The sequence below is a fragment of the Ipomoea nil genome, unplaced genomic scaffold (assembly GCF_001879475.1).
Source record: "Ipomoea nil cultivar Tokyo-kokei standard unplaced genomic scaffold, Asagao_1.1 scaffold1096, whole genome shotgun sequence".
Taxonomy (NCBI): Eukaryota; Viridiplantae; Streptophyta; class Magnoliopsida; order Solanales; family Convolvulaceae; genus Ipomoea; species Ipomoea nil.
The window spans coordinates 1,551,066-1,577,015 of NW_017617524.1; the positions used below are offsets into that span (position 1 = coordinate 1,551,066).

The window sequence follows — 25,950 nt, forward strand, 5'->3', positions numbered from 1 at the left end:
AATGCACATTCAGTTTTGTTTCTTCATTTGAGTAGTTTTTTTTTTTTTTCCTTGCTTCTCTCTGGACTACATTAGCTTGTTGCAGGCTTGAGACTATTACAAAGTTTTTCCCTGCTCTTGTGATGACAGTTGGAGTAGCACTTCCACTTGGCTGTTGTGAAGAAATAAAGTTTGACAATGGAGGGACTTGGCTCTGAACTAATTGTGATGGCTGAGATGTCATTACCTCCTGCAATTCCATAACAAACAACAGTAAATTCAACTGACTGACAAACTAAAAGTATTAAATGCTGAATGCTGGTCATTAACTTACCATCTCATCAAGTACAAAAGTTGGGACTTGTGTCTCAACTGGGATATCCTCAAACTGGCCTTTAATATGTACATCACCCTGTCCAACTACTACCTCATCCATCTCAGATACCTACAAATCAATAACATTAAAAAACAAGGCAGTTTTATTTACAAAACAAGGCAGGTCCAACTAATACCTGTGGTGGATTCTTTCCTTTGCACGTTGCTTTATTATGTCCTTTTTGCCCACAAACCCTGCACCTTTTGACTTCTCCAACTTTCTTTGTTCTTAGTGCAATGTTGTCTTTCTTGGTTTCTTCAAAAGGGTTGATCTTTCTCTTTTTTTTTTTCTTTTTTTTTTTTTTTTTCAGGTCTCCCAGGTTGTGCCTTATATTTTGGGGGGAGTGGAGTTGGAAGATTGGTTTTGGGCCACAACTCAGAAGATGAAATTAGTAGTATTGCTGGCTCATATGCTCTGAAATAAGAGTCCACTGTATAGCAATTGTGTACATAGTCTTTTGGCATTTCCCTTTGTTTTCTTATAGCTGCAATTCAGACAATTGGCAATCTACTTCCTGTACTTCATCCCCTTCCAGCCCAACAGCAGGATTGACTTGCTTAGAACTAGTCCAGTGTCCATAAGATTAGAGTCTTCCTCACCTTGATCTTCACCTTCAACCTCATCCTCATCTACATTTTCAGAACTCTGGTTTATTCCATCATAGAGTAGGCAATAATCTCCCAATTCTCTAGATATGTCGACATCATAATCACATTGGTCATCAAATAAATGTTCAACAAATATTTCTAACTCCTTGTTGGGTGGAACCTCTCCAACTAAACTAACTATGTTTGCATCATGCAGTAGAGGCTTAAGATCAGTTTTTGTTGACTTCTTCCTACCCTTACCCTTAACTAGAGCCCAAAATTGCACCTTTTTATCAGCATACCTCAATTGTTTTACCATTCTCCTTAAATCTAGTATACTGCCTTCATCACAATTGAAATGGTCAAAGAAATCAACTCCACCATTCATATAACCAACAGTTGGATGCCATACTAAATCCCCACCAATATGGAGTTTTATGCTAAAGACAAAGGATTCTTCACCAACATCTATACAATGCAATACAACAATTAATTGCAGTGAAAATGGTCTACTTCATAGGTCCCAACAACATAGAACAAATGTAGGCACTTTTAAATGCACTTTGGGAAACTAACACAAAATACATACATACATACATACATACATACATACATATATACATATACATACATACATATATATATATATATATATATATATATATATATATATATATATATATTCAATTCCAGACAAGTACAAATGGTCCCCATATGCTTTCCCCATTTTCTATTATACTACCTATGCTTTCCTTTTTTTTTTTTGCTTTTTATATTACAGTACATGTGTTTCCTTGGTCCCCACCAAACATTAACATAGAACACAACAAAATGCACATGCTAACATCAATAGTAAGACAAAATACATTGCCCAGTTAAATGTGCGAACAACAAAACAAACAAGCAGTTAGAGTTAAAAAAAAAAAAAAAAAAAAGTTGAAAACTTACAAGTAGGAGTGTTGTTTAACCCACTAGTTCTCCTACTAGTCATTGCAATCGCGTCCTGAATTAGGGAAAATATTAGTAGCGGTGGAAAGCTGTCAATGGCGAAGGTTAGGGTTCTTCATGTGTGGTGGCGGAAATGGCTGAGAAGGCGGAGGAATGGACTGAAAACGAGTAAGTAAAACCAATGATGTGTGAAATTCCATTTTTACCCATGATTTAAACGGTATGAAACGGCCATACAGACAGAAGGACCAAATCTGCTTAATGGTCGAATAATTGACTGACCAATTATGTTCAAATTGGGAACTAAGGTTGACATTGCAAAATGGGCACTAATTAAGGGACCAAAAGTGCGATTACCCCTTTTGTTTTTAATACTACATGCTGTAGTTTTATCAAATGTAACCAAAAATCTTATTTACATACTCCTGGAGCATTTACATACTTAGGTTTTATTCTTTGCGGTTCGATATGTCAATTGTTATTAGTATTTTTACGGTGAAAGTAAAGCATATCATGTTAATAACCAACCAGGACTATGTGGTCCAATGGTACCCGGGTTGGACTTCCATTTGGAAGGTTGTGAGTTCAAGCCTCAGTGGAGGCATTATTAGCTCTTTGTGTTTCAATAGGTTGGTAAAGTATATGAACAGATACTATAATGTAATAGAGCTAGTAGCATTCCAAGAAATCAAAATTTCAGAATTTTCTTATGGTAGCCGGGAGGAGGAAAAACGAGATTGCCTTACTCAGTTTAGCCATGGGACTTCCGGTAAGGTTTTGCTAGTGACCCTACTTTCTACGAGTATCAAGATTGTGTGCTAACTAATGATATGTTATTGTATCGAGATCTGACATATGTTAATGTAATTCTACATTTTCTTGCCTATGAAGAACGTAGGGCTTCATTTTGAGACATGGAGTACTGGAATCCTCAGGCCAGTTTTGCTCCAAGGTCTAAATCAGGGACATAAGGATTTGTCATGACAAACATGAAAATACATGGTAAATGAATCACATAAGACATTGAATTACATATATAACATATTCTGTATAGAAATATATATGTCATATAGATGTATATACGAATATATACATATATATTCGCGTAAATAGTTGCATGTAAAAATCGGCAAACTGGAATGCTTTTAGGGTTTCAAATAAGATAGATCTATACATTATATTAGTGAAAAAAAAATTACAAGTATACAAACTATAAATACCCTAGCTAAGTATAATTTTTCCTAATTTGCGATATGAACTCAAGTTCTACATCAGAAATAATAAATCATTCAAACGACTTAAAATTTAAGAATAACCATAAGAAAATATGTTAAGAGCAATGTCAGAGAGCACTGATGTAACAGACTTGCTATAGGTAGCAAAAAAATCGACTTCTGCTGTTTTGTAAATTAATTAGGGAAAAAAATATTCCACTCAAAGGAAAAGCGACGGACTCAAATGACATGGTTTAACCTGCAAATCAAATATAATATAATAACATAACAATCATGCTTGAAAAAATCGCTAGGCGCTCATCGAGCGCTCGGGGTGCCTAAGTGGGAATTAATCGGCGCTAGGTGCCCGTGTATTTTTTATTTTATTTTTATTTTAAAAAAAATTGTTTAAATTTTTAAAATTTTTTAAGACTTGATAATTATAAACTATTTAATATTTTCATATTTAATACTAAAATATTAAATATTAATCAAAAAACATAGAGTTTGATCAATTTAAGATTATTTCGCTCAAAATGGCACATCGTTTTGAGTGAAATAACCCATTTAAAAAAAAAGAAAAAAAGAAAAAAAAAAAAAACAATAGCTAATCGGCCAACTAGGCGACCTAGTCGGTGCCTAGGAGGCCTAGTTGGTGCCTAGGAAGCCTAGGCGGTCAACACCTAGGCGATTGACCTAGGCGGCACTACAGGCCGCCTAGCTGGCCAACTGCCTAGATCACTGATTATGGTGATACGCTAAGCGGCCGGCCAGCGCCTAGCGCCTAGGCGGGAATTAATCGGTGCCTAGGTGAAATTTTTGCAACACTAATAACAATAATACTTATAATTTTTAGTTCGTGCATCGCCCGAAAAAAATACTAGTATGGACATAAATTGGATCTACATACCTTGGGATTCAATTTATATATGACAGGGAATGGGGTAGTAAGTCTCTAGGAAGAGGAGGCAAAATAAAATCTATATGAAGCCACATTTATTTATTATATTAATTTAATATTTAATGTCTATAAATATTATTATAATTAAATCATATAAGTAAATATATGATGGATGCAGGTGCATGATAATAATAATAGAAAAGATAACGGAAGTTATAACGGTAGAGGCATTTTTATTTAAAAAATTATATAATCAAACTCTAAAAGTACAATGTGCAAAATGTTTAGTACTAAAAATATGGACATAAATTGGATCTAGTTACCTTGGGATTCAATTTAGATATGACTGGGAATGGGATAGTAAGTCTCTAGGAAGAGAGGAGGCAAAGTAAAATCGTGGACTGGGAATGGGATAGTAAGTCTCTAGGAAGAGAGGAGGCAAAGTAAAATCGTGGACTGGGAATGGGGTAGTAAATCTAGGAAGAGAGGAGGCAAAAACAAAATCGTGGACGGCAGGATTCGAACCTGCGCGGGCAGAGCCCACATGATTTCTAGTCATGTCCGATAACCACTCCGGCACGTCCACCCAGTTGTTACTTTAGTTGTTAAACTTATATATTATCCCGATATCTAGAAATTATTGTTCATTACAAGTATAACCAAATCGAGGTAATAGTGTTTACTGTTTAGTACTTGACATGGGATTATATATTTATATTTTATTATATGTAGGGAGAGAGTCGAAATAGTTGTAATATTATTTAAATGAATAGAGACGATTCAATTACAATTTCTTATATTATTTATGTTAAGAATGTTCATCTAGATTAATAAAAGTACGTTAGGAGGGAAAATGATTGTTTTAGTTCATTAGTTATAACTAAATTGTAGACTCAATTCAAAAATTATTACCTTATAAAATATTTTTTCTTTAATTATGTTAAAAGTGACCATTTCAATCCATTACTTATAGATTTGTTATAATTAATAATTTATTTTGAATTTCCAAATTATTAAATGACATATTAGTCATTTTGTAAACTTTTTCTAAATTTCTCAATTAATATTCATATACAAACTACTCTTACGGTAAAAACACTTGCTAAATACTTGTCTATCTTTATTGAGGAGGAATTTATAAGCAAAACTGTGAAGCATGATACTACTTTGGATTGAAGATAGAAATAATAGCATCTTTAATAACAAGGTTGAAATAGGCGCTCATATCACGGCTACAGCTCACAACATGGTCATGGAAGTAGGGATGACAATGTGCCCCGTTCCCGTCGGGGATCCCCGTCCCCGTTGAGAACGGGGAAAAATTTCGGGGATCGGGGACGGGGACGGGGAATTTTTGAAATTTCCCGGCGGGGACGGGGATACCCCTCCCCGCCCCGTCTCCGATTAATTAATTAATTAATTAATTATATATATATATATATATATATATATATATATATATATATATATATATATATATATATATATTAGATTATTAGATTATTAGAAATTTAGATTATTAGAATTAGAATTTAGAATTTAGAAATTTAGAAATTTAGAATTAGAACTTGAAATAATCATGTACTGTGTCAAATGTCAAATATAATGAATGTGAGTTACTGTGTATGAGTTTTGAATGTACATTACTGTAAGTTTTGTATGTATTGAGTTTTGAATTTTACATTATTTCATAGCATAAAGTATGTACTGTTTCAATTTTATTTTTTATTTTCAAAATTATATTAGTTTAATATTTTAACTATGGATTGATTGGGAGTGGGGATTCCCCGTCCCCGACAAATTCTACGCGGGAACGGGGACGGAGAATTTTTTACTCCCCGCCGGGGATGGGGATGGGGACGGGGACGGGGACGGGGTCGGGGTAGCGGGGACGAGGACGGGGAGTATGGTCCCCACCCCCGTCCCGCCCCGTTGCCATCCCTACATGGAAGCAAAGTATTACATTGCAAAAAATAAAGGGGTCTCGTATGGCCAACAGAATTGGATCAGCTGGGGACTCCCGTAATCGGGTTGGATGAAACTCAACACGGATGGAGCAAGGAGAGCCAACACGGGGATGGCTAGTGCCGGAGGGCTCATCCGGGATAGTGACAGTAAGTGGGTTAAAGGGTTTGCGACTAAAGTCGGCTTTACCGATAGATTCTCAGCAGAATTGTGGGGTCTAAGGGAAGGTCTACGACTCTGTCTATGAGAAGGCCTTGAAAGGGTTTGGGTTGAAATGGATTCGGCTGCAATGATGGCCATTTTGAATGGTGGGATTAACAGGGAAGATACAATGGGCACACTTATCAAAGACTGCCTGGACATCTTAAAAAGGATTCCAAATTCGTGGGTATCTCACACCGAGAGGGAAGGAAACAAGTGTGCAGATAGGTTGGCTAACTTTAGCCAAGATGTGAGTTGGGGAACAATCATGCTTATTAACGCTCCGGACGAAGTGACGAGCCTTCTCCAGGCGGATGCCTGCAACACTCCTTATATGAGGATTAGATAGCGCTCTCTTTGAGGGCTTCAAATTCACCAAAAATAATAATAATAATAATTCATCCATATATAGTAGTGTGCAACATTAATCTTAAAGACTTTTCATAAAAGTCTTTAATAATTTGGCCTAAACATTAATTTGATGTATCAAGCTTTACAAATATAAAAAGTTGATATGATGGGTATTAATATTAAATATTACAAAAGTCCAATATTTAAAAATTATTATATAAAAATATTAATATAAAAAAATATTGTATGCTTTCAAAAAAAAAAAATTAAAAGAAAAGAAGAGTTAATGCCGCATGAAGTCCTCCGAGTATAATGGTCTTGCCACGTTTAGTCCTAAACTTTCAAATTGACCATCTGTGGTCATTCGACTTTCAAATTTAACCATTCGTGGTCCGAGTTAACCACCCATGGTCCTTCAACTTTTGAAATTTAACCAGCCGCGGTCCTTTAAAGGACCATGGTTGGTTAAAATTTAATAGTTGAAGGACCATGGGTGGTTAACTTGGACCACGAATGGTTAAATTTGAAAGACGAAGGACCACAGATGGTCAATTTGAAAATTTAGGACTAAACGTGACAAAACCACTATACTCGGAGGACCTTAAACGGTATTAAAATATGTACATGAAATCGTTTAAATCCTCACAGGAAGCTCGGCTATCCGACAGTACACATATTCTATTTTTTATTGGCGCCATTTCAAGATTTTGTGTGGGATTTTAATTACTGTTTGTATATTTTAATTTAGACACGTTCTCAATTGGAGAATCTCGCACCACACTAAATACATTTGTGATTTTAACCGGTAAAAGATTACAAAGAAGTAAATTAAAAATAAATTAGTCTAAGTTGTTTTATATTCCGGTTCAAATTATAAAGACTAATAGACAATTTATATCTCAATAACACTTCTGTCTCACTCTCAAATGGAAGGTCACAGGTTCGAACTAAGTGAGAGAATTGATTCTTTGTACTATTTCAATAAGTTGAGAATGAAAAATATGTAAGAATAGATACTATACTGTAATAAAGTCATTGATAATAAAAATATCAAGTGAACTGTCGAATTAATTCCACCGAAATTGTCACTATTTGCCCACTAATCTCATGAGTGAGAAACTTGTGCCACGTCAGATTCTCAAGAAAATTGGTGATTCGTAGGTAGGAAGAAAGAGTACAATAAGAAGTGGAAGGTGCAAAGTGTGACTGTATTCTCTGCAGATCTATTCATATTCTTTTTTTCTTTTTTTTTTTTTTTTCAAGAATAAGAACTTCTACATCTTTTATATTTTTTTGAAGGTCAATCTTACGATTGTATTAATGAATCAAAGCTGAAATAGCGTCAGGTAGGATAGCATCCCAGTACATAGCTTGATCCTGAGTAAATGCTAACGTAGCTAAAGTGTGCGCATGTAAATTAACCTGCCTAGAGATGTAATCCAAAGTAATACGATTAAACAACGACATAAACGTTCTGCACTGGTCAACTGCATAGACGGAGCCAGAGGGGAGGCAGGGGGGTCAGCTGCCCCCCCTCACCCCACCCCACCCCTACCCTATATTGTATATAATATGTATATATAGTACATTATTCATATAAGTATTATAAAACAGATTATGTAAACAAAAGCTGTGATAGACAAGGTGGTAGTGTTAATGTGGTAGCTAATGTATATGAGGTTCAGAATGGCCTAGGTTTGAGTCTTTGCATTGACAATGTATAGTCCTCTTTATTTTTTTGATTAACACAATTAAATTTTGGCATGATATATATAACTTCCACTTTCTTTATATTAATAATGAAATGTGTAATTTATAATGTGTTTTATATTCGAATTGTTTTATCAAATTAATTATGTTTCATATTTTTTTATAAATATTTTTATAAAGTTTTAATATGTTTTATTTTTCGCTATATCCAACAATATTTATTGTTATACTTCTTAAGTATTTCATTTTTTTTTAACTTTCTCTTTTATTTTAATTTTTTCCCTTCGTTCAAAAAAAATTCTGAATCCGCCATTGAATCCATCCCTACTTCTTTGCCCCCCCTCAACATATTTTCTAGCTCCGTCCCTGGTCAACTGTGACCCCAACATACGAATGGATCGGCGTGTGATGGTGCCTGATAATCGTAGCCAATTCCATGCAATCCGTGAGTAAACTTACTGATGTGTTGTCCCGTTCAAGTAGCCAGGACAAAGCCTCCTTGTATGCCTGGGCCTCCGCCATAAGTGGTGAAAAACAAATTGGTAACTTGCCATTCCTTGCTGCCACAAACGAGCCATCTGGCGCAATAATTATTATGCCGTAAGTAGCCTCGCCTGTGTCGTGCCGGAAACCCACGTCCACATAACATCGTAGACCACTCTCCCCTGGACCGTTCAAGTGGTCCGTCGCCGGTGTCGGCTCGGTTCGGCGGACATGGGCAGCGCCGTACGCCTGTAGCGCTACGGTGGCTGCTCTGACCACTTGGGTAGGCCGCATCATTGATCCCTTCCAGACAGCTGAATTCCGGGTTCTCCAAATATAATATAATACTGCTATCATTAACCGGGTCTGCTCCTCCGTCAGTGCCGCCATAGCCCCTTTTATCCATGTTGTAAACGAGTCTGCAACAATATTAATAATAGGCAATTGTGTTATACTCCAAACAAGTCTAGAATATTCACAGAGCACTAAAGCATGCAACACATCTTCATGATCTAAACCACACATAGGGCAAGTTGGGTCCACCTCCACCCTTTTTAATATCAAGTTAAGGGTTGTTGGCAAAATGTCACCAATGGCTCTCCACAAGAAAGTTTTCCATTTAGGGGGGACTTTTATTTTCCACATTGCAACCCACTTATCAAAACTCGCTGGATTATTCTCATAATCACCCACAATATGCCTATAGGCATTCTTTACTGTATATGTCCCCTTTGGGTCACTCATCCAATACCATGAGTCCTCATACTCAGGACTAACAGGGATCATATTTATTCGCTCCACATCTTCAGGAATAAATAAATCAGACAAAATATGCGGATCCCAGGTATGAGTCTGTAAATCAATTAGTCCTGCAACTCGTGCTTCTCTCAATTGTTGTGGCATTTCTGTTTGAATCAATGGGCTAGGATTATCTCGTAACCACGGGTTTCCCCATATTAAAGTTGTCTGTCCATTCCCAATCCTCCTTCGCACCCCTGAGACTACCATTGCATGGGCTGCCATTATACTTCTCCAACAGTAACTTGGGCAATTACCAATAGTTGCATCTGTAAAACCGGTTGTGGGAAAATACCTTGCCTTATAGATTTTAGCCACGAGTTTCTGGGTCTGTTAAAAATCGTCATGCCTGTTTACCCAGCATTGCTAGATTAAAGGCCCTCAGTTCTTTAAAACCCATACCACCATACTTTTTTGGTATGCACAACCTGTCCCATGCCTTCCAATGTATTCCCCTTTCTCTTCCACTGCCCCACCAATACTTATTCATAGCTCGCTCAATTGACTGACAAACAGTCTCAGGTAACAAAAAAACACTCATCGAAAAGGTAGGCATAGATTGCGTTACACTTTTCAATAATACTTCCTTACCAGCCTGAGAGAGCAACTTTTTACTCCACGAACCAATTCGTTGCCTGATTTTTTCCTCCACATACGAAAAAACAGCTCTCTTATTTCTCCCTACAAAAGATGGTAGGCCCAAATATTTTCCAAAATTGGGTGCTTGCACCACCCCCAGACAATCCGCTACCTGTGCCCTGTCAGCCTCCTGGGTATTTCTGCTAAAACATATATTAGATTTATTATAATTCACCACCTGGCCTGACAATTTCTCATACCTTGTTAGGCACTGCCTTATAACTCCTGCCTCCTGGATATTTGCTTTAAAAAATAGGAGACTATCATCTGCAAAAAATAGGTGTGATACAGGCGGCGCCCCCCTTGCAACTCTGCACCCATGTATTGAGCCTGCCAACTGTTCATACTGTAATATCATCGAGAGAGCCTCTGCACAAATAATAAATAAATACGGAGAGAGCGGGTCTCCCTGCCTGAGTCCCCTGGTTGGTTTTACATGCCCCCTGCTATACCATTAACCATTACAGTATAATTAACAGTCGTTACACACATCATAATGAGCTTTATCCACTTCTCACTAAAACCCATAACAGTGAGCATCCTTTCCAGAAAGTTCCACTCCATTCTATTATAGGCCTTTGACATATCTAACTTCAATGCACTCCATCCCACTATACCACATTGCTTTCTATTCAGATAATGCCCCACCTCTACTGCCACCAGGATGTTGTCAGTGATTAGCGTTCCCGGGATAAAAGCACTCTGGGATTCTGATATCAATCCTCCCATTAGTGTTTTCATCCTATTTGCTATCATTTTAGCCATAATTCTGTAAATGACATTACTCAATGCGATTGGCCTTAAATCTGCAACTGTCTCAGGCATCTCTTTTTTCGGTATCAATACAATGTTAGTATCATTCAATCCCTCAGGGAATACACAGGAATTCAAAGTATTCATTATAAAGCCAGATACATCACCTCCCACTATCTCCCAAAACTGCTGGTAGAAACCCGGGTTTAAACCATCCAGGCCCGGAGCCTTATCCGGATACATTGAAAAAAGGGCCTCTTTAACCTCATTAGTTTCAAAAGGGCGGTCAAACATCATATTTTGCTCCAACGTTACTCGTGGGGTTAGGACCCCAAAAAGTGGATCATCACAACTCAATCCATTAGAGGCAAAAATATTTTCAAAGTAATTCTGTATAGCAGCATGCATATCAACCCCCTCCACCCAGTTACCAGCATCACATTTAATACTAGAAATAAAATTCTTTTTCCTACGTGCAGAGGCATACCTGTGATAAAATTTTGTATTTGCGTCAGCCCCGCGTAGCCAGTGCTGCTTGGCCCGCTGCCTCCAAAACACATCCTCCTGGGCCTCTACTCGTTTCATGGTACTCTCAATCTGTTGGTACTCAGCTAGCGCTGCCAAATCTCGTCTATTCCGTATGGCATCTTGCCTCCGCTGCAGGTGGTTAATTCATTTTCCGAATTTATGAAACTGATCACCACCCCACCGCATCAACTTTTCTCCACACAACTGCTGGCAATGCAGCAATCCCTCCGTTCTCCCCTCTTGCCAGGCCGTTTCTACTACTTCTTTACACCCCTCATCTAATAGCCAAGCCATTTCAAATCTGAACTTCCGCGGCCCCCTTCTCCTTGGCATGCAAATCGCATTAATACTGAGGAAAAGGATCGAATGATCCGAGGCTCGGGTTCGAATATTCTCCAGCCATGCATTCTCATTGAGCAGACCCCAATCATTCGTTATTAAAGCCTTGTCCAATCTTTCCTCTATCCAATTCGGCGTCCCCCTTCCCTTCTGCCACGTATACTGATGGCCTCTCATTGGCATTTGCATCAAACCACAGTCATCCACAACATCAGATTATATAAATATAGATTATATATAGTTTTTTTTCAACATCAGATTCGATCCTGTAACCTTTTCTGGAAGGTTTCAACTAAGCACATTTGTACATGGGTATACTTAGACCACGAGTTGTACTGAGCATGTCTAACTATAGGAGGCACCTTTAAGCCCGTACCCAATCGTTATACCCTGCACCACAGTACGCGCAGCACTATGCACCCCGCGCCTCCCAAAACGACGTCGTTTTAAGAGGCGCGGAAGGAAGTTGACGTGATTATGTGTATTTGTTTATATCATTATGTGTATTTGTTCATACAATTTATGCGTATTTTTTTATACAGTTATGTAAAACGATGTCGTTTTGCATCAGGGCGCACAATGCAATGCGCGCCCTGGTGCACGATATAAATTGCCAGAAACCATACTCAAACTAATCTCCGTCCTCACCGGGCCGGCCCAATTAAGTGAAGGGGGTTCAAACTCCCGACCTCTCTTAAGTCTTAAGGGACAAGAGTGCACTACCACTCACGCCAACCAAGCTGGTTAAATATTTTTTTTATTTGACTTATTAATGCTAATAAGTTGAGAATAAAAATGCTACTTTGAGTATTTTTTTTTTTTTGTGAGAAACTTTGAATAGTTTATTGATACCAACTTATTGCATTTTTCATTTTGAAAGTAAACTAAAAAAATGTTGGTCCAATTGTTTGTTGAAATAATTGTTCATATTATTTTAATTTTAATACTTTTTATTATTTTTTCTACTTTACCCTCTATTATAATCATTTACTTTTCCTAAATACCTCACATTCCGTCAGTGTAAACTTTAGTGACGGAATATTCGGTTAACTATTTATTATTCTTAACTTATTGATTTCCATAAGAAATGTCTTAGGTTCAAACCTTATCCTAATCAGAGCTAGCATAATTGTTGAACGGGTCACACTTGTGTGACCGTCTAACAAATCCTTATCTGTGAGACGAGTCGAGTCGGATCAATATGCCAATGTAATACTTATACTAGCAAATGTAATACTAATAAGTAATAATATGTTCCCCTTCCTTTGTAATAAAAAAAACAAAATAAGTAATAAAATGTGTGTCACTTATATGGGAAACGTAATGTAATACTTATACTAGCAAATGTAATACTAAATCATTAAAATATTTATTACTTATATGGGAAAATATAATACTTTTGAAGGTAGACATGTCACTTTTGGTTCAATTGATTGATTTTACATTGTTCAAGGACCTAATTGTAATTTTTTTTTTTTTTTTTGAGTTTGATAGCCTAATTGCAGTTTCGTGTATAGTTTGGTGGCCTATTTGACCCTTATATATATATATATATATATATATATATATATATATATATATATATATATATATATAATTCAGTTCCCGTGCGGTTGGGTATGTTCCGTGGGGTTGTGCGGTTAAATTTGAGCCATTGATCTTGCCTAAATCAACGTCCAGGATTAATAATGATTAAAAAATGTGGTGGCAATTTGGCCTTTTTGCATCTAGGTCAAATTTGATGTGCATAATTTTCCTTCTTAAGGTGCGTGGTTTTTGTGCTTAAGGTGCGTGGTTTTTGTACTGTGTGGCTTAAGGTGCGTCAGTTGTTGAAAATGTAACCTAAGTGTGTCGATTTAAAGCTTTAGGTGAGTGGTTTTCCTTCATAAGGTGCGTGATTTTCCTTCTTAAGGTGCCTGATTTGTGTGCTTAAGGTGCGTCAGTTGTTGAAACTTAAGGTGTGTCGGCCTAAAGCTTTAGGTGCATGGTTTTCCTTCTTAAAGTGCATTGGTTTCCTTCTTAAAGTGCGTGATTTGTATGCTTAAGGTGCATCAGTTGTTGAAACTTAAGGTGCACCATTTTAAAACTTTAGGTGTGTGATTTGTGTTCGTAAGGTGCTTTGTTTGTGTGCTTAAGGTGCGTGGTTTGTGTACTTAAGGTGCGTCATTTTAATGCTTAAGGTTCGGTGCGTCAATTCTACACTTAAAGTGCGTCTTTTTGTATTAATCGCACAACCGCACAAGAAGTTATCTTTGCACATGATCCACTCCCTATAAATTTCTGTGCCTATGTTGGTTACCGGTGAGCTGTCAATAATGTCAAAGCTAGAATGCTTGAAACTGATGCTCATCAGGTAGTAGCACCCTTGTGTATTATGGGGAAGATATACTGCCAGAAACAAGTATAGTAGCGTAGATTAGGACAGTTGAGACAATAAGCCACATGTGCATACTCACTAAATTATCCGAGTATTGTATCCAAATCAGAGCAGTTCGACCACAGAGTTCATAGAGTTATACGTAGGGATAAATAAAGTGCACGACTTAAATAGATTATAATTTCTGTTATTAGGTAAGGGTTTAAACTTCTGGAGTCTGCTATCTCCGGAATGTAACATTAATGGTGATGCATTGATAGAATATATACACATGGAAGAATATAAGTTTTTTTCCTTAAGTGCATGCGTAAAATAGAGTAACATTATGTTATTAGGTAATGGTTTAAACAACTGGAGTATACTGCATCATTCAAGAAGGCCGGGGAAGTTTTATAGTCGGAGGCGGCAAAAGAAATCTTCTGCTCGACGGCTTCGGCCCTCTCTCTCAAAGCCTCTTTGGCCTTCTCGAGGTTGTGGATTTTCGCCTCTCATCGGGCGATGGACTTCTTCGCATTCTCCATATCCGAGTGGTAGAGAGTCTCGGAGGCCTTGACATGCGTAAATAATTGGGCCAGAGTACTGTAGCCCATCTACGTGTGGTCGGACCAGTCAGACTGAGCATGAGATAGTTTATGGGTAAGGGAAACTGGGAAAGTCATACATGTATGAAGTCCGGCGCCCCTCGTTCCTCGAGCTAGTTGGTAGTCCATCCGGTTGTGTCATCTACGGTTGGTACGGTCACGGCAATCCGGTCGATGAGTGTTGCCGGGGGGCTTCCAAGAGCAAGGCGTCAATGATTGGGGGAGCTCGCCTTTTTGGCCCGTTTGGTCCGACATTTTTCTCCCGAGTCGACCGCCGGCTCCTTACCCCTCTTGGAGTAATTCTTCGTGACTTGGCGATCTCTCACAAACCCAATCGGGGCGACCGTGGTCAATGGCAGGCCAATCGGGATGGTAGGGGCGACCTCGAGAGTATGGGCTTTTTTCGCCCCGAGAATAGTCTTCGCCCGAAGTGCTCGAGGGGTTGAAGTTGCGGCATTGGAAAATTCCTCTAATCCCATATATACAAAACCAAGAACGGAGGGTTAGCAATTAATTAAAACCTTAAGCGTATGCGGGCAACAAGAGTATGAGTAAAAACCTCTCGGGTTCGGATCGGCTTCCCATGGGGAACTGCTACGGTGACCTCCATTGTCTCGGGCACATATTTCTTCTTGAGGTCATACCGGGGAGGTTGCAAATTGGCGGCCATGTACTCCATGGGCGTCAGGAATACCCGGTAGTCGTAGATCACGCTTGAAATCATCCCGGCATGAGCAATTAGGCACTTCATCAGTTCGGGTTGGCATGTTTCCTAAACTGTGAACTCCAGTTGTTCGGGACTGGGAGACGCCACTTGTATTTCAACGAAAAGATCTTGCGCTTCCACCCTTTGTTGTTGTCGGGAAAGTAAGTGATACTATAGTTCGGACCTTTTGCCTGGGCGTCCGGAATACCCGGTAGTCGTAGAACTCGCTTGAAATCATCCCGGCATGAGAAGTCAGGCTCTTCGTCGGTTTCGGGTAGGCGTGTTTCCTAAACTATGAACTCCATCTGTACGGGACAGGGAGACACCACTTGTATTTTATCGAAAAGATCCTGTGCTTCCACCCCTTGTTGTTGTCGGGAAGGTGGGTGATACTACAGGTCGGACCTTTCGCCTAGATAATCAAGAACCCCCCCCCCCCCCCTGGTGTTTTAGGGGTAGAGCTCGGATCGAAATAAAGAATCAGAAAAGCTCTAGAGTGCAAGGAATGTTATGTCGAGCGCATATTTGAGGGAAACATGCTAGGATCCTGTGGGCGTTAGGGCAAATTTGCCCGAGCACGACCCCATAGTATTTCAGGAAGGATGACAAAAGGGGAGTGAAAGGAAGGGTGATTAGGGCTTTAAGGGGTCAAGGTGTAACCAGATCCAATCCCCTTGGTGGCGGTAAATTATTAATCCGAGACTACGATGGGCGTCATACGTAGCCCGACCGCGAAGGAGGGTCTTTAGATCCTGTAGCTCAAAATTTTTTAGAAGGGGTTGGTAGGGCTCTACTTGCTCGGGATTTAGATATTTATGTTTCCCGGTCATTAGAGTTGGGGCCTGAACTTAGGGGGAATGGATTGAAGAAGGTCGGGAGGTGGTAGGGATTGCTGCAGAAGGTAGGTTAGAAGTTACCCGAGTTGAAGGGCCTGCTTCCTTAGGCTGCAAAGGGCCGGTTGCAGCAGGTCCATCAAGCGGTTGTCCGGCAACTATGCTCGGCGACTCACCCTGAACTTCCGAGAACTGCTCGACCTCCTCTATAACGGTGTCGTACGAGGACACCGAGAAAGAATCCACCTCGACCATGGTATCGTAGTCCTCGATCGAGACATTTTGGCTATCCGAGTAACTCATTGTACCCCTTCCTCTAAGTAGGAAGATCGGGGGAGAGGGTTTAGTACTTATAAGTTAGTCGAACAAGTTAATAGTTTCTAAGGATCGACGATGTTGGGAATCTAAAACGCAACGCTAAGCAATAAATCGAAAAGTGAAGAATTTAAAAAGATACAAAGTTAGAAACCTTACTGAGAAAGCTGGTTGGAGGCATTCAGTTTGGTTTGATCACACTTGATCAAGATACTCTTTGTGCCCAGGCTCGAGAAACTCTCAAAATCTCCAAAGGACAACTCAATTTAGGCTTTCCTTACCACCTTATTTATAGGCTGGCAAAGCGGGAATTTTAAAATTCGAAAACCAAATCCCAATATGAGCATTCTCAGCACGACGTGTGGGGAACGGTTTGATTTGGGTGGTGATCCGTGTGGAATTCCATAGACAAGCGTCGCACCAGATCCTGTCCCGATTAAAGCGACTTAACCTTAGAATGCTATCGGATTTTATAGTCCGAGCCCCTCGTCATGTTACCCCGACTCTGGGCACGGACTAGAGGGCTACTTGATAAGGAATATACCCCAGGCTACGACGCTCCCCATACCCAAGACCCAATTGGGTACGGGTCACCCCAAGACTTGAGTTATTTCTCGACCTAGCTTGACCCGAGAGCAGCATTTGACCGGTCCCCGATCTAAAAGGCTACTAAATCTATGGCTTAATGAGCCACCTTCCACCTTTCGAAGATCGGTCCCGACCTACTTGTCCGGCCGAGGCCCCAAGCCCATATACCTAGCACCCGAGCTAAGCCTAGGGGGTAAATAGCTTCACAGTTATGTTATTACACGTGCTCCTTCGTCCTTCTTCCTTCGTTGACCCGACTCCCGAGTGCATGAAAGACACGTGGCACATATGCTGGCCCATTGGCATGTGTCCCTTGAATTTTCTATAAATACCCTCGCGACGCGACGATAGAAAGGATCTTTGGCACCTACTCTATCAATTAAACCAATCAACTACTAACTATCAACTAAACCAATCAACTAACAACTAATTTACTCTACCAACTCTTCTCTTTTCACTGTCTTTTTTGTTCAAGTTCGTTGTAAGTATACTATGAGTGTTAAATTACTTTACCACACTATATTTTTGACTTTTTTTTTTTTACTTGTTGAATTGGAGAAATAGAATCAAGTAATCACAAGGTTTCTAGTTCAACTTCTCATGAGTAAGTCATCTATGGACAACCTAGATTGATTTGCCTCTTTTTATCCTTTGTCGGGGTAAATAGTGGCTGTGAGTTTTCGCAGTTGTTATACCATGGACCAAGGTCCACCTTGCAAACTGGACCCTGGTTCTAAATTGTGTATTTTTAGTATTGAAATTGTGAACTTCTAGATATAAATTGTGTTTCTAAGTTTTGGAAAGGAAAATGGTGTACTCCCATTTTGTACTCCCAATTTTTATTCCCACACACAAAACCTTGATGTAGACCCTTGTATTGGGACCCACAATTTAGACATAAGTGGGAGTAAAAGTTTGGAGTAAGGTTTTGGGAGTACATCTAGTATTTTCCTGAGAGAAATTAGTTTCTTAGAGCCCACCATATTAAGGAGTAAAATTGAGGGAGTAGTAAAACTCTTTTGGAAATTTGTGAATACAATACAAGGTCATCACAAATTATAAATTTTTAAAAAGTAAATTATAAACATTTAGTATGTAAATTGTGTATCTTTGGACCCAGATCCACCTTGCAATGTGGATATGAGTCTACACAGTAATTTGCGGAGTTTTCCCGTAAATCAAAAGAGCAATAGAGTCAATGCCCAAGTGCAGCTTTCAAGATCTAATACTTACACAACTGGCCAAAGATCTTGCAATCATTATTGTGTGGACCATGATCCACACAAGTTGTGTGGACCATATTTTGTCTACTGTAAAATAATGTACATTTAGTATATTAAAAATGTACTTTTTGTAATGGTCCACATAACATTGTGTGGATCATGGTCCACACAATAATTTGTCAAGATTTTGTGGTCCAATGGTACCAAGTTGCTCCCTCATAGGGGAGGTTGTAGGTTTGAATCTCAGTGGAGGCGATATTGGCTTTGTAATAGAGTCAGTAGTATTAAAAAAAAAAAAAAAATACTTACACGACTGGCTAATTATGCTAACCCATCACAGAAAGGCATCTTAAAGCTATGAAAAGGAAGTTTGGTATTTTGAAACTATATAGATTCTCATTAACTTTCTCTTGCTTTATAAAGTTGAAATTCGATAATAAATATTTTTTTTTTCCCGCAAATCAAACGGAGCATAAGTCTCCTTGCGTCTCTTAAGTCTTAATAGATCAACCAGAAGTTCTCCACATCACACACCAGCCACTAATCTGCCTCATATTCATCTCTTAATGGATCAAAGAATTTTGCACTTTGTCACTAACACAGCTACTTTTGACCTAAAATTCTTTTTTTAAAAGGGATAAAGTATTTTTTTTTTTTTCTCATTTGCATCTTATTCTGACCTGTCAGACATACTTTTGCCTCATGACTTTACTGTAAAGATTTAGTTTATCCATTGAATTGGCTTTCCTCCACATGGATAGTGAATAGATCTGCTGTGTCTTTAGTAAATCTGATTGTAATAAAAGAATTGAAGAATAAAAATATTATATTCTTGGTTGCCATGTGCTTAAATACTAGGGGCTTGGAAGAAGAGGGGAGACACATAACAAGAAGAATTGGTTCAACTCTCAGTAAGGTGAGATATGAGGAGAAAGAAGAGAAAGAAGAGAATGGTCCAAGCAAGAATTGCTTCTTGGTTGTACAAGTATACCCTCCTGCAGCTCTTTATCTGAATGTGAAGGGTAGAAACTATACAAACTAGACAACAAAGGCAAGTCATACATAGGCAAAGGGAAGGCAAATGCCTTTCTTCCAGGTTTCTTCTTTTGTTTTCTTTTGTGTATTGGATGTATTGGGATTTTGGGATTTGAGGTTTCAGGTGTGTACCTGTGTATATTCTGTGTTGTATTGTATTGCAATTTGCAAATTCTGGGTTGGGTATAGCCCTAGTGTGTTGTTGTCCACCTGTCTAATACTATGCTTTTAAGTGGCAATGGTTTCCTTCTCTTTATATGGATGTCCCGCATGGGCAGCTCAATTGGTCACAGTGGTAAAATTTGTCACAAGATACCAAAGATCGAGTCTCACCAATAGTAGTGTGAGAGTAACCTCTCAAAATGAGGGGGTTCTTTGTTGATTAGTTAAGTCACCATGATTTACCCCTACACAACCTGCCAGGGTGTTTGAAGTGGGCAATTCCACCTTTTGTCATAAGAAACAGAAGAAATACTTACCAGTTATCACTTATCACCTGCTAAACTGATGATGAGTATCCACCAGGACCACCATTTGGCAATGCCCTACCATTTAAGGGCCAGTCACAAGTAATCATAGCACATCAATGCATACAAAAAACATGAAGCTATGGAACCATTTAGTAAATGGCTATGCAACAGATTATCTGCACCGAAATCGGATTATCAGGGTGGCAGAGGTTCAACTTGTCTGCATGTTTATTTTTTATGTAACAAAAATTTTAAGGTTCACCAGGCTTTAACATTTTCATTATGGATATAACTAATCAAAATTGTACAAGGATATCCTATTACTTGAAAGACACCTCTTTTGCATACGAACTTCGAACTATACTAGTCGCAACCATAGATACTAGTCAGTTAATGTGATAAACATAATGATTTATCCAATCGCTTAATCTATCCAAACAGAAATTAAAAATAAAAAATAAAAAAAATCAAGTGTATGGCTTCATTAAAGACATCACCCAATCTCCAATTTGACTAAGAATTTTTATTCGTCATCATCGCCTATTACCTCTTTTAATTCTCAATTGTGCCGCCTGTAAAACCTTGTATCAGCTAATCAAGATCTAAAGTCTTTTTCATGCTTTCGTAAACCAGATATGTAATGCTTGCTGCTGGTACAACCTTAAGAAGATTTGGGAAGAGCCCCTTGTAGAAGCCCCTTAATCCTTCATGTCGAAATGTTCTGAGGAATACATCAAACATTCCTTTATAAGCAGTACTTGTATGTGTAGGTTGAGCTTGCATTCTGTGGAATTATGAAACAAGTTAGGCATGAATCGAAAAATGTTACACTCAACGGAAGGATGAACTGTTGCCAAAGCCAATCGAGTGTACGCAGATTTACCTTGTTCTAACAACTTGCAATGGATAAACACATGTTGCTCCAAGAGCTCCCGAAATTGTACCAGAACCCAGTTGCACAAGAGGACCAGGTTCTGCATTGAAAACCAAGTAGCTAAATGAGCAATCTTCAGAATATATTGTACAGGATGAAGAGAGAAAAAAGCATAATCTAAATAAGGAAGAAACTAGAAGCCTCACCACTATCTTGTAGAATATATGTCCTTGCAAAATTCTTCAAGGCATCATAGACAGCTAAATCAATGCCTGCATAAGGGATAATCCCAAGAAGAGAGGGTACAATTCCTCTGTAAAATGCCCGGGGTCCCTCCCGAAGCCATATATCTTTTGACAATCTTCCCAAGTGTGGGACCTTCCCACCTTCACAAGTATACGTTTGTAACCTTGTTTTAACAAGGTCCATTGGATATATAGCAGTTTGTGCTACTGCACCTGCCAAACCACCCGCAATAAGTCGCCCTGAAGTCCCTATATCACCCTCATCTCCCTTGGCATGTCCAATAGCATTCTTTAACATTTCGTAAGTGTAAAATTTAATGGCACTCTCAGGTGCAACCTTCAAAACATTTATTCCATTGCCCCGAAAAAATCCCGAAATTCCACCCTCTTTCCATATGCTTTTCACTGCTGGCATGATGGAAGCACGTGTAGTCTGAACTTGTAAAACCACTTTAAGACGATCAAGGGGTGCAGTTGCTGTACGAGAAGCAGCTCCCGCAACCCCTCCTGCAATTAAATATTTACTTGCATGAACATGCTTGCTGATGCCTTCAGGAATCACTGCCTGTTCACCAATATCTACAAGACAGACCCTTTCCAAGTACCGGTAAATATTCTCAATGGTGGCATCATGCGGATAGAGAAGAAGAAAATCCCTCCATTCTTCAAAAGTTATAATGCCATCATTATCCTTGTCAACATGCTCGACAAATCTTGCAAGCTCATCATCATCAATTTCAATCCCTGCAAAAAGAAACTGCCCCAACTATTAAGAGAAGACAACTCACAGAAAAAGAAACCGTCCCAAATGAAATGCAAATTCTCCCAGTAATAACTAACATATAGCTAGTTGGATAAAAACTGCAATCAATACAATTCATCTGAGTAACTATTCATGGACGAAAGAAAGTAAAAGGAAACAAAGTTCAGAAAAGGAAAGAATAACAAAGTTCAGGATTGGTATATTCACCACCAATTTAAAGCTTAGCCACCAAAGTTCACTGCAGACAACTTTACATTGGAGAATGCTCACAAAAATAAAGTATGACTAAGACTATAATCTGTGGAATGTTCAGCAACCGAATGCAATTATTCAACTTAATTCTTCACTTATCCTACAATTTTAATTTTAATTTTTTGTTCTGACTTCATTGGTTCCAGTGATTTATTTCTGTTGTGTGTCCAGAAAGCTATGAATAATGGACAGCTAAAGTAAGAATATTCACGGAAAAAAAAAACACCATAACTCCAAAACACTATTTTAGATACAACTTTTGCAATATCCCTACATTAAAATTGTCTTGTGAGGGTGACATATTACATTTCAATGATGCTTACAAAAGTTCATGTACTATCACTAGTATTAATCATGGATATTTGAACTAAATGTCACTTAATACAATGTATATTTGAACTAAATGTCACTTAATACAAAAGGAAATGAAAGAAAAACAATACTTCTTAAAACAAAAAGAAAAGGCACTGACTACTATGTCTATGAAGATAGATGCACTGCCAAATCTACTACTCAAGGGTTTTCTCATTAGCACCTTTAACCTTTTGTTTGATATTAAAATTCCAAGAAGAGAACTTGTTCAACTCTCATCAACCAACAATATGGACCAGAAATTCATATTACACAAATCATCAAGCTTTAAAAAGAGTTTAATACCATAATTGGCCATCTACAGAAAAAAAAAAAAAAAAAGAAGCAATTTTCTCACGATTTCTGGATAAGAACTTAGAGGAACATATGTGTCATGAACAATATGCGATATTCTAACCTCAAACTTATATTTAATGTACCACCCCTTTTATGTCCATTAATTTCTATGCCCCTATGTCTTAGTATGTGTTGATGATACAGTGTCCTTATATGCTATGTTGTAAGGAGAACATGTTACATTTCAGTGAACATTTCAAATATCGCAAGTGGATGCTGCTATTAGAGAATCCACTTCATTACTTGTAAACGTCTGTAATGCTAAGTCTATAATTGAAGCAGCTGAGCAATTAAGCTGATAATTGAAGCACCCTATCAATGATGTGTATGTGGTAATATACTAATGTTCAGGTAGCACCTAAACCACCTGAACATCATTAACAGTGTATTGGATTACCACATGAACATCAGTGGCTCAAGAAATCAATGTTGTTAAGGCATGCCTAGGCATCCGGTCACCTAACGAGCTCACCTCGCCATAAAATAAAAAAATAAAAAATAAAAAATAAAATTAAAAAACCTACTAATACATAGCTGAGAGCCTGAGACGCTGACTCCCCCCTTCTAGCCTCACCTTAGTGGTTGTTTACTTTTTTAGTGACAGGTTATGGCTGAGAATGAAAATAACCCCAATTATGATCCATCAATGAATCCTAAAAGGAAGGCTAAATCTAAAGACCCATGCCGGAAATGCTAAATTATTGCATAATTTAGTACTTATTATTGAGATTTGAGAATATGTTTATATGCTAAATTATGAATTGATATATATATATATATATATATATATATATATATACTCATCGCGTAGACAGTAGGTGGCACCTCGCCTTTAACAACAATGCAAGAAAATATTAGCCTAACACTAGAGCAGTGCTCAAACTCATTGGAGAAAAGAAAAAAGAGAGCTTTAAGGGGGCGTTTACTAACAGGAAATTTTCAAGAATTTTCGGAAATTGGAAAACAGAAAACAAAAAACATGTTTACTAGCACAGTTTTCAAAATATAATTTTCCAGTTTTCTTTGAACACTCTTAAAAACTGTTTTCTAAATGGAAAACAAAATCATCTATCATCAATTTGGTATGTCACTATAACCACATTATTATGATTACATTCATTATCATCTTTTTTACTTATCACCATCTTCTATATTTTCTACTTACTTTACTTATTTATAAGTAACTTATTTGCTTACACTTTAAAGTTAGACATTATTTACATTAGCAAAATTAAGAATTGAACTCTATACAATGTTTTAGATTTTGATTGAACTCAAAAAATTATTAGTTCGGATATTTTTAGTTATGTTATATCGTAATACAAGTTACGTCCGGCTATCGGATATTGAAATCTCACATATATTAAAATTCAAAGTAAAAATATTCAAAAAATATTTAAATATTAGCTCAAAAAAATATTAATATTATTTAAACTAAATTTTGGGTGAACTTAGTATGCTATTGGTTTGGATATATTTTTTAGTTTTTATGTTATATACAGATATAAATTTTGTTCGGATATCAAATGTAAAAATCTTATATTACTTAAAAGTAAAAAAAACAATTAAATCTATTCCATTTAAACCAAACATATAAGATCTAAAAATTACTCGAAATTAAACTTACTTGTGTTAATTTTTACTTGTGTTAATTTTATAACGTTAATCTAAAAAAATAAATTTGAAAAAATAAGTGTTAAAAGTAAATAAGTTTTCTAAACAAAAATCAGAGAATGGAAAACAGGGAATGAAAACTGAAAAATTAGAAAACAGTTTTCTGTTAGTAAACGGGTTAATGTTTTTGTTTTTTTGACAAGTAAAAGAAAGAGCTTTTCTTACTACCGGTCTAACACTACTTATCAGAAGTGTCTTGAAAAAGACAATCAGTGAACTTTGTGCAAAATATGTAAGGTTGACTATATGCTCATGACTGATCTTCCTGAAAGTGCCAGGCAAAGGCCATTGATTTGCAAATATCTTAGTGATCCCACAACGGATGAGGAATACTAGGTAGCACAGAATAATAACTCAATTCCACTGCTACTTATGTAGTTTTTCTAATAACTTTTCCACTTTGAATATGTTCACCCACAATTTCCATAACAAGCAATCATTATTCATAGCACAGAGCATTGATAATCAACGATCAAATAGCCTTTTATATATAAGAAATGAAAAAAAGTAAGCATCGTAAGTACCAGCATTTATAAGAGCATCCAAGAGCTCCTCGGGCAAAATGCAGCCGCTATGTTCGACATCAATAGCCTGAAAAATCTTATACAACTCCAGCTCCTTATCATCCATATACTTTCTGAATTCCGGATAATCCACTCTCCCATCCTTATTGGCATCAACCACCCTCAACAGCTCCTTGGCAAACTTGTACTCCGCGGGGATTTGCATAGCGGACAAGCCCTTCTCGATTTGGGCGTAGCCCAAGTAGCCTGCATTGTCGGAATCAAAGAAACTGAAAAGGCTCCGGATTCTGGAATCCCTCTCTTCCCTAGTCTCCTGGAGAGCTGCCATCACGTGGTCCATGGAAACCGGGCCAGGCTTCTTAATCGGATTGCAGCATCCCGACCGGTCCTTCGCAGCCATTGCTGGGAAATCCACATGCCCTACAGCCTCCCCAGCCCCAGACATGCCCGACACTAATCTGGGTCCTTCCTTCACTCCTCCTTTCCTTCACCACATGAACTATAAGAAAAACACGCGAATTCTCAGCGGGTGGCAGATCTAACGCAGCGCGCGTTCGATTGATGCAAATTGGGTTCCAGTTTCCAGTGGAAAGTGCTGGAAATTGACGATCACGATGAGAGAGAGAGAGAGGTGAGAGATGGGGAATATTAATTTGAGGGTGGGCGTGGGGTGGAGGAAGGAAAGAAGGAAGATCTTTTGGCCCGCATTTTGGTAACTCTCTCTCTCTCGGGTCAAAAAAATGAAAGGGTCAAAACTTCAAATTTTCAAGCGAGTCGGTCACTGCTACAATAACAATAATTTATTGGGTAACTGTTGCAAATACTTGCATCTAACGTTGACCCGCTCCGACTGGAAAGAAAGTAAATGACTGATTTCACCACCGCCGATTTGTTTGAAGGCCTCAAACTTATTTATGAGAACTGAAAGTCTGGAATGATTATTGAGAGAGAACTGTACAGAATATAAATGCAAGTATATATAGGAATAGAGTTCTAATATAATACAATAA

General features: G+C 38.0%; 1 protein-coding gene and 1 non-coding gene across 2 annotated transcripts; both read right to left on the reverse strand.

Annotated features, from left to right (window-relative positions):
* Window positions 1-4,509: 4,509 nt before the first annotated feature.
* On the reverse strand, window positions 4,510-4,591 carry TRNAS-AGA. Its single transcript has one exon. It is a non-coding gene; the product is annotated as a tRNA-Ser (tRNA).
* A 15,501-nt stretch (window positions 4,592-20,092) lies between these two features.
* Window positions 20,093-25,676, reverse strand: LOC109183077 (calcium-binding mitochondrial carrier protein SCaMC-1-like). The gene is made up of 4 exons (XM_019333298.1): window positions 24,941-25,676; window positions 20,981-21,763; window positions 20,784-20,874; window positions 20,093-20,684 (listed from the first exon to the last, which is right to left on the reverse strand). Exons 1-4 carry the CDS (start codon window positions 25,383-25,385, stop codon window positions 20,492-20,494), a joined length of 1,512 nt encoding a protein of 503 aa, XP_019188843.1. The 5' UTR covers window positions 25,386-25,676; the 3' UTR covers window positions 20,093-20,491.
* Window positions 25,677-25,950: the final 274 nt, after the last annotated feature.

Bases quoted from the DNA above. Each gene is read 5' to 3' on its own strand.
- LOC109183077 (XM_019333298.1), bottom strand. From the start codon at position 25,385: ATGTCTGGGGCTGGGGAGGCTGTAGGGCATGTGGATTTCCCAGCAATG. The intron at 21,764-24,940 runs GTACTTACGATG...TTCTTTTTGCAG, and splicing joins GGATGCTCTTATAAATGCTG to GGATTGAAATTGATGATGAT. The intron at 20,875-20,980 runs GTGAGGCTTCTA...TTTTCAATGCAG, and splicing joins ATATATTCTACAAGATAGTG to AACCTGGTCCTCTTGTGCAA.